We start from the raw sequence: 18,709 nt of genomic DNA, 5'->3' as shown, positions 1-18,709 counted from the left end.
ATCTTAAGAAAACATCAGGATTTGGCTGTTAAACGAGCGGCCTATTGATCGGTGACAGGGGGGCCTTGCTATTGGCGCGCGTTAATTGTGTGTTTTAGTCGCAATTAATATTCCTGTTCGAAGCCCTCCACACAAGCGATGGCAAATAGCGTTTTTAATGAAAACTTGCGGCAAAAGTCAACAGAGAGAAAGTTTCGAGCTTAGGCCACTCTTGAGTCTTTTGTTTCGCTCTGTGAAGGCTGTCAAAAGTCAGAAATTGGGCAACAACGGCCGATCGCTGCTGAGTCAACAGCCTAAAAAGTATATTATTTTCTCTGAAGTAACTTCACGTGTATAGGATTAATATTCTCAGTTCAAACAGCGAAGGGGGCATAGCAACAGAAGCTGCCCAGAGATTCAAAACAACCGGAAAACACTTTAAGTTAAGACTAAGGTAAGGTCACGAACTTTATTCCATTTTGAAAAGGAAGTTTAGCCAATGTCTTAAAGAAGAGACGCGCGAGGTATGAGGGGTATATCCCAGGCGAAAAGAAATCAATTTTTTCAGAGTCGCTTTCAATAACCTTTGCAGTCAAATAATACGCCCGGAACCTGTTCTCATAATGTGAAACTGTCACTGCTAATCTTGACAAAGCCGTGTAAGGCAAAGTTTAAGCTGCTTGCAATATTCGGTGGTCTTCAGCATTGACATCACCGGGTCTGCTGCATTGTTCTCTTGACAGAACGAAAAGCGCGTTTTGTGAGATGTCAGAGAACGTCTTGACAAAGTTTACTTAGAATCGCGACTGCCAGGGCACTAAATCACGGTTTTTGCATACGTTTTCACCAATGTAGCTAGCATGCTGTGTGTAGCCACAGTAAGGTAAGAAGATCAACTGAACCAACTATTAAACCTGCTAAATCCGCCCCGATGTAAAAAACGTCAAATTAAAAAGTAAGAAGCAAACGCGATAAAGTACAGTTCAACGGGTTTCATTTGAATATGTCACAATGAAAAATGTCAGAAAAATACAGCTATGTAGTTTGCAATTCGACGCCGATCACCAACACTCCTTCAAGCCGCACAGACTCGAAAGAACTCCCTCGTGCGGCATAAAACACGGAGCCAAACGAAAGTATCGCTCATTAGCTTTCATTTAAACGTCCACACTTTAGGATTTCATCCACAGACTCAAAACTAAGAGCCGCCTTGAGTAGCATTATTAACAGGACCACAGAAAAAAACCCCAATGACATGGATAATGGAATATACAAATGAAGAGTTGAATATTAGCGTATAGATAGGAAATACCATTAAGAACCTAGCTCAAATAAAAATTCTTATTTTTATAACAAAGCTAAATATTTTAAGGGCGCTAACTTTCGGCAACGTAAGCCTTTGTTTGAATTCACAAACGCGAAACACCTTATCGCATTCACAAGCTGGCGTTAAAAGAGAAAACGGGTATTAAAAGGAAACCTTCAACGCCAACACATTAAGTGTTATTTTGGATGTTTTTATAATAGCCCGCATTCGACACGCTTCATGGAAAGAACCAAACGTCACAAGTTGGATGTAAAATTTGAGCAATAAGGTGTTTAAAACTCAGAGTTGCGATTTTCAACAGGGCACGAACAGTTGCATTTTCAATTAACCTTCGTATTCAACAGTTCCGCCTGTAAAAGTAATTAAAAGTAATGAAAAACTCTTCTTGTGAGCCAATACGCAGCAAGGATCGAGGCAGGAAATCATGCTTGAGAATTCAAACGTGACAAACGACTTCCGTTTAATTAAAAGACTTCGAGCATCGAGATCCCATAGGAGAGCCAGCACAAACTTAAATTTGACAAATTTGATGAAATGTTCCCTCGGGGTAAATTAAATACAAACAGGAAAAGTCCTGCTCAACAACTTTCACACGAAACGACTTCATCACGCCAAAGAGTTCAACTTTTACATCATAATATAAAACAGCACCATAAGAAAGTATACTACTCAGCAGTATATTTTCTAATGACGGCACTTTAGAATTTCATCCACAGAACCTCCTCGAACAGTACTGACAACATTTAATAAACAGCATCACAGAGAGTATCTGCAAAAGCTTTCATTTCAATGACCACACTTGAGTTTTTCATTAAGACTCGAAAGTATTTAAGTGGCACAGTATACAGACAAAATTGAATATTCCAAAAAGTTCCCACGCTTTATAAACAAGAGAAAAACGCTCGAGAGAATTGATATTTTTAAACAAAACAACGCTAGAATCCAACGGTAAATTTTGCTATAAAATGGAAAAACAACGTTTAGTTACTTATTCTACGTTTGAATTTTTAGTTTCTGGTCTGTTTATTACACCTTTTTTTTTTTCATTTCAAGAACTTGACAAGGGAAACGTAGACTGTCAGAGTTGTTATTCCTTGTAAGCATTTCAAGCAACTCTTGGGTGGAATCCAAGTAGACTGTTCACAGTCCCCCTATTTTTCCGTGGGATTCTCGAGACCGGTACGGTTCGATGGAGCTGCCGCCATCTTGGTTTGTAAAATGGAGCGCGTTCTGGGGAGAGTGTCTAAACTACCGAGGGGAGGGGAGCGGATCCCCCCACTATACTACCACCCACTCCCGCTCCCCTCGGTAGTTTAGACACTCTCCCCAGATCGCGCTCGCTTTTATAAACCAAGATGGCGGCGGTTCCATCGGAGCGTACCGGTCTCGAGAATCCCTCGGAAAAATAGGGGGACTGTGAACAGTCTAGAATCCAAGGCACTGTGTAAATTTTATATCCATTTTGTCTACCCTGAAAGAGAGGCTGCTCTGATAGACTGATTAGCACACTGCGCATGTCCTCTACGTCATTTGACACCTGCACCTTCAGCAAAGACATTTGGAGCAATTTTTGCCCGTTTAAAACGACACAACAAAGATTGGTTCAAATCAGTTACCGCACTGAGCTGGAGACGCATGGAAAAGTCTTAACCATCTAACACAGAGCTTTAACGTTCCCTCTCAGTTAGAAATAGCCCACGAAATAGACACCATTTTGAAAAACTGTCCATTAACACTGCCAACCGCCCTGAGTAGAGCTTCAGCCAGGCAAGTAACATCGTTTGGGGGCTTAGCACCGATCTACAGTATTTAGGGTTAAGCACTTATTTGAAAACGGATAGATTTCATTTATTGTGATGGGTAACTCGATATAAATACGTTAAAAACTACTGGCAAGCCTCGGCAGATAGTCTTCGTTTGTGTCACTGTAGTGGTTATGGATAGCCGGAAATGAAGCAAACGACTCGGTTTCGAGGCTTACATTATTTTCTATTTTTTTTCTTCTTTTCCTCTTAACTTTGAAATAAGTTCCACTTCATGTAATTTTAACTGAGAGAACGTCCAAGGTCAGTTTAAGAAATGGAAACGAGTGTTAACCGACAGAGAAACGTCCCAAAACCTGACAAGATGTTGTATCGAAGTTCCGTGTTGGACACGGGGCGCAGAGGAGTCTAATTTGTTGTAAATGAGCGGCTAAGTAAATACAAGAACGTGATCTAACAAAGCGTCATGGGATCTTATTACGCGTCTGCAGAAAGATTAACCCCAAGACACAAGCCGCATGCATAAATGATTATGGGCGCATTACCGTAGCTTACGGTGGGCTTACGGTAGAAATAAATTGCTCTCTCGGCACTTCGTGCCTCGCTGTAAAAGCTTCGCTGTTCCGACGTCGCCCGATCGTTTCCCCATAGGCGGTCATAGCCAGCTTGGAGTTAATCTTTCAACAGACGCGTAATAACGTTCTTGTATTTAAATCAACAAAATCGGTTTCCGCCGGAGAATTTAGCCGCTCATTTACAACACATTTGACTCCTCTGCGCCCTGTGTGTTGGACACAAGCTTGGATGTTCTGACATGACGAAGTACTACAGCAAGAAATTTCCTTGAGCAGTCACTGGCTGTACAGCTATGAATTATCCTCTGAATTGAGACATTTATGGCGTTTAAATATGTAAACACTCAAAATATTGGCGCTTTCACAGTCCATTCTCCCGATGAAACATAGAAAATTCAGACTACTGGTTACGAAGCAGAGGCTCTAACGGTGGCTGTTTGGTTCAACCAATCGTTATTCCAATCTCGTTCCCAGAGCCCTCGTTGTCGCGCTTCCAGCACATCGCGCACGCTCAGCCTCAGTACTTGCCTTCCGCACTTGCAACTGTGCGCTACAATAGCTCTAAAAGTGTCAACTTTTCCCTCGAAATTCGCTTGATTATTGCACGGAATTACAATTAATATAACTCACTCTAACCCGGCGCTTTATACGTTCACTTCAATTCTTATCTTTATATACGTAAAGCCAACCGCGCTCATTACATCTTGATTCTCAGTAGTGATTATCAACATTAGCAAAATGAAGTAACGATTGGGTTGCAGCGTTCCGAAACTTCACACTGCGGGATGGTTTTTTTGTTTACAGAGGAAGTTAATGATATTTGTTAATATTGTCGTGTATCCAGTTAAAAGTGAATATCGAGATTAAAAATGCAAATTAAAAGCCAATCCACGGTAAATATTTAAAATCTCCACTGCGACAAACAGAACGAGGTGTTAACAAGCTTCTGTCCTAAGTGGCGCCGGCCAAAAAAATAATAAATTATCTTTTCAGGGCTTTGTCACAAAGGAAGCTATCGAGAAGATCAGTTCGCTTTCAAAACTTACAGTGATGAGGAGAAAAAAGGTATTGAAAAATAAAACGTTTGAAACTGTCTTTCGAAATGTTTAGCTAAACACCTTTTTCTTCGAGAAAAAAAGTTCACAAAATTCACCGCCTTGTTAGATTATAAACCACTACACGCCCCGAGCTAAACTTAATAAAACGCCTTGATAAAGCGGTAAACGCTTTTTATGCGGTTTTGCAAAGGATTAACTTTAATTACAGAGCACAGGTGTATTTCAAAACCAGATAGCTTTGTTGTTGCGTTGACCAGTGAAAACTTCATTTCAACGACTCTCTTAATTTTCCACAAAAATATACTTCTACGAACGATTATTTGAAGACTGAAAAATTAAATTTTGACTCTTCAGCTTTTCCTGGCAACGACAAATTGGTGAGTAAGCGTTTTGTTTATGTCTAAGCTTTTTTGCCTCTTAAGAGTAACTTACCATTCATTGCTGCATACAAGATAATATACTACGGAGAAAATAATTCAAAGGCTTATTTTTGAATAATTGAAAAATCGGTCTTGGACGAATGCATTTCCGATTTCCGCTAAATCTACAAATGAAGGCTGGAATAACTCGTCATGGGTCTAAAGATAATTTATAACTAGCTGAAGAGTTGAAAAATTTTACCGGCGGGCAACAAAACAGCAGATAAATTTACTCTTACAAGTTAGTCAGAGAAAATCGACCATTTTGTTGAACTGATTTCAAGAACCACATGGCATGCGTTTTCAGTGACGATCCATTTAAAGAAGGCGTCGCAAGTATTCTCTTTTATGGGTAAAAAGTATAAGTATATAGTATAAGTTCATTGAACGTGATCAGTACACTTAGGACGCTTCCCATCTGTCAAAACTGGCCGACCAGTTCAACCGATTGAAACGACAGTTTTGTATACTACTTTATGGGATTCCTTCAAAATGGCGCTCGTTACTCTCAGAATGTGCCATTTTGAAGAATTCGAAGTAGCAGTCCTTCAAATTGATAAACTCCATTTTACGGAACGACCAGTCTGACATATGGAAAGCAACCTTAGCTATGGCAACAGTGAGTCCTATAATGATGCAGGAAAACACCAGCTACCTTACAGGTGGGTGTTTTAAAAATTCTACAGCTATGAGGAATACACACAAAAAAGGTATAAAAATAAGAGCAAACAATAAGTAAGGAACCGCACAACGAAAATGCTGCAGGTATACGCAGTTGAGTTTTCTACGCAGTCCGATCAGCCTTGCAGAAATTTGAGTCATAAAAATAAGGTATATACATCAGTAAATGTGAATATGAATGGGCACGAGATTCTTTTAAGACAATTTTGGCTATTCTTATTCCGGTTCAGGAATAACAATACATAGATTATCAGTTCCCAAAAGCACGCAATTCCGCCTATTTCCATTAACCTCAAAACCCCGGCTTCCCGAAAGAACGCAATTCCTCTTCTCCAAGTAAACCGTACTCTGTTCATTCTGCTGTCAGGGACGGAATGAATGGCATACCATTCTGTTGATTTCTACAACAAAATAGATCTTAAAAGAACGTGGATACCGTCTTTACTACGCATTCAAGACATATTCTGGGGCAGTCTCAAAACAATGCGACCTGGCAGCCGATATCACGCACATCAGGCCGGCTTTTGAAAGGTTAACAGAAGATCTAACGCTCAAATGGACCGCTACACATTTCAATTTCCTTTTTTCCCGTCTCATCCTCAAACATTAATTAGACCGATGTCAGTGGATTATTACAAGCAAAATTTGTTCGCGTGAGATTTAACACGTACAAATACGCCAGACGGTAATTTTTCTCTTAATGCATACTTCAGCGAATTGACTTTATTACAGGGCCTCTTCGTTTTAGAACGGTAATGTTTTCAGCTTGTTCAATACATCTGCCTCACAACAGGTGTAAAGAACAATTTTCTCGTCATGTACTGTTTGCGAAAACTATTTGCCGCTTGCCGTGTAAACCGACCGTTGAAGGTCTGTTACAACTGCATGATCAAGCTCTTTTTTCCTGAGAAGTTCTTAATGAAGAATGAGTGGTATAGCTTTTACTCCGCAATACATAGCGACCAATGCCCTTCCCTAGTATGTAAATAAATATAGTTTAGTTTTTGACATTTTAAAACTGTTCGCAACTGTATAAAAGTTTTAAAATTTGAAATACTGTCGTGACGCCAATTACGTCTGAGTTCAATGGCTCCTTGACTTTGTCTCGCAAAGTCAGTCTTTTATTTATAGACGACATTTTATAGCCGTTCACAACAGCACGAAATTCTTAAAATTTCAAATACTACCATGGTTCAAAACTCACAGCGCAGCTATTACATTGTAAAACGTGATGTTTTGGAAAAAAGCATCGTAAATTATTTACTTCGCTATTAACATGTTATGACAAGTTACTGGCTGTGATAGGCTGAAAAACGGCCTTCTTTACGCAGTTAAGGGGTTCTGGGGTCATTTTAACGTGTTTACGTGCTGCAAATTTGTTATTTTCTAAAAGCAACTAATTTCAGGTGTCACGTCGCTACTATTAAGAAAACTTTTGACAGGCTAAAATTGGCTTTCAACAAATTAAGAAAAAGTAATTCGTGTGGTCATTATTCATATGGCTGACATGAACAAAAAGTTTTGATAGTTTATACAAATGACTCTTCGCGAATTGTCACTTCCCTCTTGTAGGCTGAAAAACATGTACTAATGCGACATTACTCAATTCGCTGTCCAGAATCGAAGTTGACAGATCACAACCTGCAAAATGTTTCCATGTGAAGAAAAAAAAAACAATTTAAGGCGTCATTAGTCATGTCGTTGGCAAGTATTAGAAAATTTTAGATGGCTTGCAACTGCATGCCGGTCGCCGGAAAATGCTTCCTTTTAACTGAAGAAAAACAACTCTAAAACCAAATTGGATGAAACGTTCAAAATACTAAGAAGTTTACAAATAAAAAACTTTACTGTATATGTTACTATATGCGGTAACAGTGTACGCTGACCAAACCATCGTCTAAAAAAACAAGTGGACAAAAAGAGGATATTCTTGCTAAATCCGTGCCTAGCTAAGCATGTTCTTAATAGACTCTAAGAAGTTTGGAAAATCAGTCTCAACATTTTTTTTTTAATATAAAAAAAGGTTCTTATAAACAAGAAAGGACGTAGGTAACTAACTACTTTTCTGCCCAAAAGCGTACCGGAATAAAATTAAGATATTCACCAGAATTTGAATGTGTTTATTGTGCTGTTTAAGGTGGCTCTTCTATCCTGTGGTACCATTTACGTTGTGAAACATGCATGGTTCCATTTCTTGCATCTGTGGGTGAGATCCCTAAAGTGTGACAATTCAAACGAAAGTTACAGAGCAGTTCTTTCCTGTGATGCTATTTAATAAGCTGTACAAGACGGTTTTAGCTTTCCAGTCTAAGTGACAACTCAAATGAAAGCTATTGGGCAATACTTTCCAGTGGCTGTGTATTTATCACAGACTTTTCGATCACGGTAATTGAAAATTTTGATGTAGGCCACGAGGTAACCGGCAAAACAATTGCCGCTGCTGGAAAGAGCACCTTAAAATTACTAGACAAACCAAGTGTGAGAGCTTTGTCTTTTAAAATTGCGAAGATATAGTTTTGTAAATTCAGGATTTTTGCTGGCGTTTAACGAAGACAGACAAAACTTGCCCGTTTCCATACAAAAGTCTATGAAATGTTCTGACTTGACGAAACTGTCTTCACTATTTTAAGACTCTCAAACTTGGCCTTTTTAGTAATTTAAAGGTGCTCTCTACAGCAGTACCAATGGTTCTTCGTTACATGGGCTACATCAAAATTTTAAATTGTCGCGATAAAGGCGAATGTTGTACAACATGTTTCACGCTTCTTAATTAACATCGAAGAAATCCCATAGTGCAACCATTCTAATAAAAGCCGCTGAACAGTAGTACTGACTGCTCATTCGCCAAGTGCAAATTTAAGCATGTTTGTCAATTTTTACTTTGTCATTCTCAGGATAAAATGACTCAGGACTTAATCGAATAAGGGCGGATATATCCTTGGCGCCAAAGTGTCGCATGACATAAGTAGAACGCCATTAATCGAACTCAACTCTTTCAGGTTTATTGTAAACATCGGTGAGTGCCAATGGTTGCTTTCAATGAATGACCTTTTCTAGCAAATACATTACATACATTTCCTCCTATCAAACTTGGAAAACACGAACCATGAATAATTAAAGTTAAAAAAATTGCATTGATTCGTTTGTACAATGTATCACTTTCGCTAATAATCCTTTGCCTGAGGAAAGAGCAGACGAAAGGTAGGAATGAAAATTTCTTTTCTGGTTTTTAGTTTTTTATTTTTTTCAGTTTATATTGTCACCTGCTAAAGAAAAATGTGTTGCTGATACAAAATTAAAACGCTCAATCTCTTAATGCCGACACGTGAAAGCTAGTTATTTTACCTCCTCACTAGAAGAAGCAAAGGAATACAACGGACACAACAACCATTATTCACTCGAGAGTTTAAATGTCAATACTTACTGAGTGAAAATGATATAAGCAACAAAAACGGGGAAAAAAACGATTTGAAAAGCTTTACATATTGTCACGTTCGTTGTCTACAAGAGCTACTTATTTTTATTACATAGCCACCTGCCAAAGAAAAATACCAAGTGGACTACATAAACTATGCTGACACGCTCAATCTCTTTCACGTGAAATTCAGCTTATCACCTCGCAAGAAATAAAAAAAAAACGATATAAAAAGCGTGACACGTTGTTACAATCGGTTTTGACTAAAACTATGTATCAAAACAAATTTTTTTTTTTCATTCACATTTTGACACAGAATGACTCGCGGACGAGGTGTTATTGAAAACGATTATGAACCTGAAAGAAACGCTATTGAAGGGAATATTTAACAATTATTCGGCAAACTTCTCGAGTACGAACTCATGAACGACCATATTGATTACAGAGGAAGAACTGTTTTATACTATACTCAACCAAGAAAAAACAATGCCAATTACCCGAAAGGAAAAAAGTGAGCACGAGAAGAATGATACAGTGTATCTATTTCTGGCCTTCCAAATACGGTAGTGACGGTATATTCATTTATACCATACCACTGGATAGTGACTTTCGCGACGTGCTCTGATTGGCTATCCAAACACCGGACTGATGAAGTTTTTTCACCGATTTCTCAGAAATAAGTGACTTATTGCGATTGGCTATCCACTGAGTTGGCATATAAGAAAACAATTATTCAACCAAGTGTCGGTGAATAATGGTAGATATTTGCCTCGCGGCTTCGTGGTTCGGTAAATAGGGAACTTAAGCAACGACAACGGCGATGGAAGCGAAAACGTCACTTCAAAAAAATGGCTAATTACTTGTGCCCAGGAACCAAATTGGTAGGCGTGGCGTTCGAATTAAGAAAGAGAATGAACAAATTCACCGTTGTGTGCTCACGGGAATCCTTTTTTATTTTACTTTTGACGAAAATAACAGGATTTACAGTCCTTTAAATATTTTGTCTGTGATTGGTCAAAATGTGTCGCGTGACGCAAAGAGTCCGAACTAAAACTGGAAAATATCAGATGATATCCCCCAGGTGATATCCCACAGAATTCAAAACTTGAGTCACTTCAATCCCATGCACGCGGAAGACATAACTTGAAAATTTAACATGGATAAGCGTTTTTCTGTTTTACCAGAGGAAAACATCAACATACTTGTCGAAAGCGGCGCCTGAGATCAGTTCTCTCTTCTTCAATGAGACTATTTCCGCGTACAAGTATGAATACATTTCTATATATTTTCACGTGATTCAAAGGTTATAGCTTATATTAGATGTGTAATAATAGTGTATGTGTTTTCGACAGTTTCTGTTTGAAATCGGACACTTTTTAAGAACGAGTTTTCGAACCGTTTCCCTTCCGTGCGTATGCGATTCCGTTCGTTTTCACATTTCAAACAACAATGACTGAGAACCATAAACACGATTACTCTTTAATGAGTGCTTTCTTGGCCATTACGTCAACGTTTTCGAAAACTCCGCTTTCGGAAAACTCCGTTTCGGTCAATTACGTGCACATGGAAGACTACACCTGATAACCATGCAATTCTTTTATTCTCTTTTGTCCGTTTGTGTTGTCTACACGGAAACTAAAAACAACTAATGTTTGGCTTTTTTTCAACAGAGCTGGTAAGATAATTTGCCCACCGTAAATAGATTCGAGTACTGATGTCTCGAGCGTTAGCCCTTCGTCGCTCGAAACGTCAGCACCCGAATCTCTTGACGGTGAGCAAATTACCTGTTGATAATCAACAATTATTCCACGAGCGCGCGTTGGATATGAGATGATAGATAGCCAACGAGGCGCGTAGCGCCGAGTTGGCTATAATCATCTCATATCCAACAAGCGCAAGTGGAATAATTGTTTTATTAAAAACAATCAAGAAATATTGCTAGATCTAACTGATTTCGCTGTGAGAGAAGAACCAGCAGACAATTTAATGGCCGCCATTTCTTGGCCATGGTATAATTGCTCATATACCATGGCCGCTCAGCCAATCAAATCCCTTGAATTGCATTATACAATGATCCAGTTTTTAAATATTCCTTTCCAATCTCTACCGACGCAGCACCGTAGATTTTTTTAAAGAAACTAATCACCTGATCCATTTGAAAACAACACAGGCCGTCTGCAAAAGTCTCATGCAGTCTACTTTTAGCAGTTTTTTTCCCTTTATTTCCTACATTTTCCATCGTTTTGTCCGGATCGTTCGTATAGTCGGAAAGCCTAACCGGATAAAAACGAGACCCCCTCGTTTCTTTTGGTTGACTTTGGTCAGCTTTTAAATAATGAATATTAAACTGTAAGGGAAACAAACTTAAGCAGGTGACCTGGAAAAGGCGCGGAAGGGAACAACTCAAAAAAAAACAGTTAGCCAGTAATGTAAGTTTAAATCAAATGTCCGCTTTTTTCTCGTGAAACGCGAAATGCCTATTTTATTATCCGTGAAATGTGAAACACGCGTTTTATTATCCGTGAAACGTGATTAAGGAGTCCTTCCTGTGTGAGGTGTTGAGACTGCCTGTCGAGGTTTGTACCACCGAATTCAGTCCACACACTAAACCGATAAAGAGAAATGGTTTCTAGGAAACAGATATCAAGAATTATGCATTCTGAGCTTTGACCGAGGGCTTAAAATTTAGTGAGGGATAAAACAACAACGAAAAAAACAAAACAAAAATTCAAACACATGAGATGGTCTACTTCTAGTAAAATGAAGTATTGGAAGCCTAAATTACATAACGAGCCTTTCACGTGAATACAAAGAATTTGGAGCCGAGATAATCTTTAAAACGTTTTTTTCAAAGAATCATGTACCAGCTTGAATATTTTTAACAAAAGCAATGCCTTAGCAACCTGGAATCCTGGCTTCATTCAAAGCCATTAAAGAGTGATTTATTACTTTCGAAAACGGCAAGATTAATTCTATTTGGAGGTTCCCTAAAGCAAGAAAATTGCGGATACATCTATAAAAGTCAGTGTTTCTCCTTGTTAGCTCGCCCACATGCAGCATTTGTTAGGCAATTTCTATATTTTTAGAAACATTATGCTGCCCTAAATATACAGTACGCGTGCAAAACGAAGATGTCGTGGTGAATAAATAAATAAATAAAAACGAGAAAACGTTTTTTAGCAAAAATGTTTCTCGACATTTTTTCTAGCTTGCCAGCGCCTCAATAAGGCACACACGAGCTTTTAATTCGCTTAAAAGAACGTTATACTTAACTCTTAAGTTAAATTATAAAAGGCTCACGTCCCATATGTTATCAACTTTTAGAATCACTTTTCCCGCGGCAATGCCGTTTCTTTATCTACTTAATTCAGTGACAACAGAACCTTAGGGCGTACCTAAGAAAGTCTGCCATAAATTTATATGTTAATTTTTTCTCCCATTCGCTTTAATTCTACACTTTTCTAATTAATGTTTGAGTTCTTGGGGCAAAACAAAAGAAAAATCGCTCATGGTTTCGATACCACATCGAGCGAAAAACGCGTTTAATAAACTTTGTGTGCGAGTTGTTTTCAGTCGATTAATACTAACTTTGCGGGTTTATCATGGCACTCCTGCAGTTTCATTGAAGAAATTTTTCAGAGTACGGCTGTAATTGCAATTAAATTAAATTTGCAGACTTTCAAAACATAGCTGACAGAATTAATTGACGAAAAAGCCGAGAGGAAAACTAGTTTCGGTTTTCGTTGTCATTCCATACGCTCTGAGCACAGCAGGGTAAATGCTGAAACAATTCCCAAAGCGTCATCGTTTTAATCTTCCGGTTAGTTCGAAACAAACTGGAAAACACTCGTTGACACGGGAAATACGGGGGAAAAAGGCTGCTCTGTACGAAATTAACGTGGTGCAAAACTCATTAGACACGTTTCTTGGTCGAGTTTAAGCACTGCAGTACATCAAAAGCGTAGAGACACAGAAGGGGTTTGCAACGAAGAGAGTTTTCAGTTTGGTATTTTAGATAATTGCGACGTTAGACAAAGCTCATTGAAGGTGAGAGTTTGTTTTATTTTGTTTTTGTTTCGAGGGCCTTCGCCAAAGCTATGCCAGCCTTCGGGAAAAATAAAGCCAAGTCGGACATTTTTTTCTGGCTTTAATAACTTTTACGCAAACATATGCAGTCATGATATATCAATTTGCCTTTAAGCCTAACACTGAATTATCACTTTTTTTGTCTTTCGGACAACTTTCCTTTCAAAAATATTGACAAACACCGATGCTGGATGTTGGTTTTTTAATGAATTACGTGGAAATCAGTGAAACTAAAACCAATATTTCTCACTGAAATATTGTAAAACTGCATTTATGATTGGTTTTCATTCCATTTTCTTATACGCAAAGAAATTTCGCGCTACTAGGAAACCTGTCGTATTTTCGGAAAGCGGCATCGAGGCATCTTATGTGGATTCACGCTGGGTATTTAAACGAAGACACGTTGACTGCGTCAATAAAACAAAACGTTTATTTTCGCAACATCTTTAAAACAAAAGAGCGCAGTTTTATTTTACAATACCACTGAAATAAAACTAGCAAGGAAGCGAGCTTTCCGCCAAAGATAAAAATCACCCAAAATTTTGCAATTTTTCCCCTTTTTTTTCCTTTGTTTTGTCTTTTAAAAATGCTATAGGTGCGTCGTATGTCTACAATGGTACGCAATTTAAGATATAGTGTTTCCACTGATTTCTCGCAACACTCAGTTAATGGTAGGGCAAGCTTATTCACCAACCAATCGACTTGGAAGTTCCAAATTTGCGTAGCTGCATAAGTTGTTGACATTCGCATCTCATACATATACAAATCGTATAATGTATATATTCAATTTTAGCACTTTTAACTAGGCTTTGGAAGCAAAACTCCTTCGCATTTGGATTTCACAGAAAAATACTGCGAGCAACAGTGAGCATGAAATCGCCGAAAATAGCCAAAAATGATGTTTTTGTTCCGGTTGCGCGAAATGAAGAAAGCCCTTGTTTTGTTTCCGTGGCAACAAGCAAAAAAAAAATAAGTGTCGAAGTCCACGTGCACCTGTTTGAGCGATTGTTTTTGACAACATCGTAGGGGAGCTACTATCTATGAACCGCGTCACAAAGCCGAACGAGTAGGGAATAAATCCTAACAATTAAAGCTCCCCATTGAAGCCAGTTCATTATACCAAAGAAATATTTGCCCTTGGAAGGCTTGCCACGCTAGCGCGAGAGAAAACGCGCTAAGACTCGCATCGAGAAGGTCTTGTGTAAATCGAGCAGGTCGTAATGCGATAGCATGTTGCTGTGAATGGTGAGTTTTACACACAATTAACGAGAATAAGGAAGCGTCGCAAATGGAAAAATAATTGCATCTCGCTACACAAAAGTCGTTTCGTAACTTAGGATGCGCAGGTTTATAGAAACTTCGACTTTCGTGGCAACGCGGGCAAAAAAAATGCGGAAAAAGTAGTGACGTAGGGCTAAAAGTTATCAAGGGTATATAATCAATCTCGCTCACTCTAAAACATGAACTCTCCGCGTGTTTAAATTACAAATATTTTATGCCAAGACTTCATTTGTTTGACAGGTCGAATCCGACGATTTTAATTGCCTTAATTTTATGAACACGGCTAGGTGATACATTAACGAACAGAGAGAGTTGAAGCGCTTAAGGTTTAGAACAAGCGAAGAAAGGACTTACATGAACTGAATCGTGCGCCCTTAACCAAAACTTAAATTCGGGTGAGGAAGTGTTTTGTCTCCAAATTCAGGCTTCCGGCGAGCCAGCACTCCTGTCATAAGCTTTATGTTGCTAATATATTTTTTACTCTGATGAAAGCAAATCATTTGTCTTCGACAGGCACTGAGGAACAAAGACAAAAAGTACGAAAGGGATGAGTGTTAGAGGATTCAGCGGGAAGTATGGAAAACACAGCTGAGAACTGCCGAAGATTTCCGCCGCGGAGTAAGTTCAACGATGAAGAATCGACGGCAGTTTTGCGGTTAATTGTAGAGCAGGAACGGCTGCTTAAAAATCCAGCGAATCCTGTGCTAAATATCACCAGCGACAAGCGCAAGAGACTGCCACCTTTGAGCGGAAAATTGCAAGATCATGCTGCATTGGACGGTAGCACTTTCGCGGAATCACAGCGGACTCAACGAAGGCCAAAGTCAGACGAGAACATTGTACTCAGCAGGCCAACCCTTTTGAAAGGCAAAGAATTTAGAGCAACTGAAGAACCCGCGGTGCTGCGAAGACCCAAAGTTCCCGAAATTTACAGCACGCCAAAAATAGCGCGGCCGCGAGAGCGCGAGAGGCCTCGCGCGTCATACGGCAGGAATACTCAGATTCGAAGCAGTAGCACTGAACCGCTCGCGCGAGTAAAAAGCATCGAGGACTATCACAGCTTTTCGGCGGACGAGCTTCTTTTGGACAGACCGTCGAACCCTACACCTTTAGAACACACTGACGAATTGATGAATAAAGGAAATGCATCAAGAACTATAAACAATGATAGTTTTGGCTACGAAAGCGACGAAGATCATTCGAACGTTGAAGAGGCATATGCTTCGTACATAAACTGACGAACATACTCTGTACTGGGTTCTTTAAACCGATTTTTGTTTTTCAAAGTGAAACGGTTCGAACTTCTCGACAAAGCATGAGAGTGGATGAAAACGCACGAGAGAGAGAGAGAGAGATATCGAGAAAGAGTTTAAAATGTTTACAATTTGAAGATTGCAAAGTGATAAGAGGGAAAACTGTTGACAAAAGATGACGAGGTTGACTTCAACTTGATGACAACGCATGATAAAAGATGAGATAGCAAGAGGGATGAAGGTGATACTGATCAGCGCGCGAGTTTTTTCGGAGGAACACTTGCCGATCAACGTACATTGAAATTTGAGAATATTCAAAAATGGATGAAAGCGCACTCAAGCGTGAGTTTAAAAGAGTGGGTTGTGAACCGATCTTCCTCGGTTGTTAGCGTTTCTTGTCGATTGGCAACCTTTTAATAACCTCTTTGGTTACGGGAGAATAATACTGGATTGTGGAAAGGAAATTGCTGAAAGCCAAAAGGAAATATGAGAAATTCAATTGGAGTGCAACCCAACAAAAATGGCTTTTCAAGGAAAGTCGTCTGCTTCAACCAAAAGCTTTTAAATAAAATTAAATCTTCTAAAAGATAGGAAGACTTTTAATACACGCAATCGAGTTAAGAGTAATGCTAGTATATTTTTATATGCAATGACAGTAAGTTCAATACAATTCAGACCTTTACAAAAACGGTCGAGGACTTGAAATTTCATTCAATAAAAACAGATAAAGCCCTTTCAGCGCCCAATATCGCTGTCATTCACGTATAAATCTCCGTATCTTATGAAATCGTTAGGTTTTTAGATGTTTCAAAGCTTTTGGTGAGTATCAAGTGATTTAACTTACTTCTTCAAAGCTAATGTCGTTAGAAGATACATAACACGCCTCAGGTTCACTTGTACGGCTTTTATTTTAACTGCAGTGCTTGCGCGCACTTTCAAGTTCGTTTCTAGCAAATTCTAAAGTTGAAGCTTCAGTTTGATGCCGACCATATCGATCAATTAAGGCAATATTACAAAGAATACAGCACAGCGGGATCTCGCATCCTCCGCAAGAATTATCAAACATTCGTCAATTTTCGCGACCACAAGAAAGAGATAAGTGAATTCATAAACTAAAATAATCTTCAATCAGACGCAAGTCTGCTATAGAAGGACTGAGGAACATTCTATCTTTCACCGGCATCCCCCAGCTTTGAAATGGAGATCAAAAAATATTTATAGTAGAAACGGTAAAAGATATGTATAAAGTAGAAATATTACAATAAAATAAACTATTAGACCTCGTCGTAAAGGAAGGAAAATAAAGGTAAATTTCTTATTCAGTGAATGTTTATTTTTTCTCGAACTGAAGGTATACAATATCACCAAAACCTTCAAAACGATCAAATTCAAAATATTCAAATATCTGCGCATAAAGGAACTAAGTGAGACAATCAGACTGGATGAAACCTGCTTTAAAATATACTTTTCCTGTAGTACGATTTAAAATATAGTACAAGAAGGTTCTACTTTTACGTCTATGGATGAATTCTAAAGTGTGCCGATCATTCAAATGAAAGCTACTGAGGAGTACTTTCCTGTGGTGCTGTTTATTATACTGTACAAGATGGTTCTAACTTTTGAGTCTGTGGATGAAGTCCTTTGAATGTGACCATTCAAATGAAAGTACTGAAAAGTACTTTCCCGTGGTTCTGTTTATTAAACTGTACAAGGTGGTTCTAAGTTTTAAGTCTGTGGATGATATCTAAAGTGTGACTATTCAAATGAAAGTTACTGAGCAGTACTTTCCTGTGGTGCTGCTTATTATGCTGTACAAGGTGATTCTAACTTTTGAGTCTGTGGATGAAATCCTAAAGTGTGACCATTCAAATGAAGCTACTGAGCAGTACTTTCCTGTGGTGCTGTTTATTTTGCTGTACAAAGTGGTTCTAACTTTTGAGTCTGTGGATAAAATCCTAAAGTGTGACTATTCAAATGAAAGCTACTGAGCAGTACTTTCCTGTGGTGTTGTTTATTATGCTGTACAAGGTGGTTCTAACTTTCGACTCTGTGGATAAAATCCCAGTGATTATTTTTCCCTGCGGTGAATGGTGCTTGTTCCTCTTTAACCTGAAAGCTATTGTGTAGCGGCGTTAATTATGCTGTATTATGCTAAATTTACTTCTCTTCAGCAGGAAGTATTGACTGAAAACTAGCAAAGAGCTCATTTTCCTTGAATAATTTCTTGCAAATCCCGTGGTCATTTTATATGCAATGGGAAGTACTTTCCTATGGTGATGTTTATTATTCTTTTGAAGGTCAGTAGATTTCGTGCAGTATATAAATTCATTTTAAACTCAACTCGCAAATACGTTAATATGCTTAAAATAATGAGCTATTTTTAGTCTACTTCAGCTGGAACGCCCACAGTGAAAACTAGCGAAGAGGTCACTTTCCCAGAATAATTTCTTACAAATCGCTCTAATGGTATGTTCCTTCCTCTTATTAGAATTCAAAGAGCCTGCAATTTGCTTCTGTCAATGTGAATCCTGAATAATACAAAACCTCATTGGACTCCTTTTATGTGAAATAAACAAGACTGGGGTGATTTCATGTCTGATCGTCATTTTATATGCGTACTACTTTTTCTATGCTTTTTATTTCATTATAATCACGATATTGGCACTTTAAAACAAAGGGCACGTTTTTCGCCCATCTTCACGGAAATCCCAAGGCAGCGGTTTTTCTTTCATAAGGCGCATATACATAAATTATACCAAAACGTGTCTATTCAATTAATTTGCAAAGCAAGCTTTCAAACAGCTGCCCCAGTGTCAATTTTCCCTTCGCATTGTCGCATTTTCGCTACGACAAATAACGACAGCAGCCCATT

The 18,709-nt window shown here is 38.6% G+C and overlaps 2 protein-coding genes and 1 long non-coding RNA gene across 11 annotated transcripts in view; 2 read left to right on the top strand and 1 right to left on the bottom strand.

Annotated features, from left to right (window-relative positions):
• Positions 1-18,709, top strand: part of LOC146478318 (microfibril-associated glycoprotein 4-like) — a 193,619-nt gene that overhangs the window by 45,751 nt on the left and 129,159 nt on the right. The gene's annotated exons all lie outside the window — the stretch shown is intronic.
• The window catches only part of LOC146478325 (uncharacterized), a 120,050-nt gene that overhangs the window by 89,118 nt on the left and 12,223 nt on the right, over positions 1-18,709 (bottom strand). The window lies entirely within an intron of this gene.
• LOC146478328 (uncharacterized) lies at positions 319-17,159 on the top strand. Of its 8 annotated transcripts, none has more exons than XM_085111883.1 (2): positions 319-433; positions 15,098-17,159. In XM_085111883.1, exon 2 carries the CDS (start codon positions 15,160-15,162, stop codon positions 15,820-15,822), a length of 663 nt encoding a protein of 220 aa, XP_084968009.1. In that variant the 5' UTR covers positions 319-433; positions 15,098-15,159; the 3' UTR covers positions 15,823-17,159. The 8 variants fall into 8 exon arrangements, with proteins under 8 accessions (XP_084968009.1, XP_084968012.1, XP_084968011.1 ...); XM_085111886.1 differs by lacking the exon at positions 319-433 and adding an exon at positions 4,939-5,079; XM_085111885.1 differs by lacking the exon at positions 319-433 and adding an exon at positions 8,943-9,003.

Source organism: Pavona decussata, unplaced genomic scaffold (genome assembly GCF_977016875.1).
Source record: "Pavona decussata unplaced genomic scaffold, jaPavDecu1.1 SCAFFOLD_64, whole genome shotgun sequence".
Taxonomy (NCBI): Eukaryota; Metazoa; Cnidaria; class Anthozoa; order Scleractinia; family Agariciidae; genus Pavona; species Pavona decussata.
The sequence above is the reverse complement of the archived record's forward strand: the minus strand, read 5'-3'. Positions and strand labels throughout refer to the sequence as shown.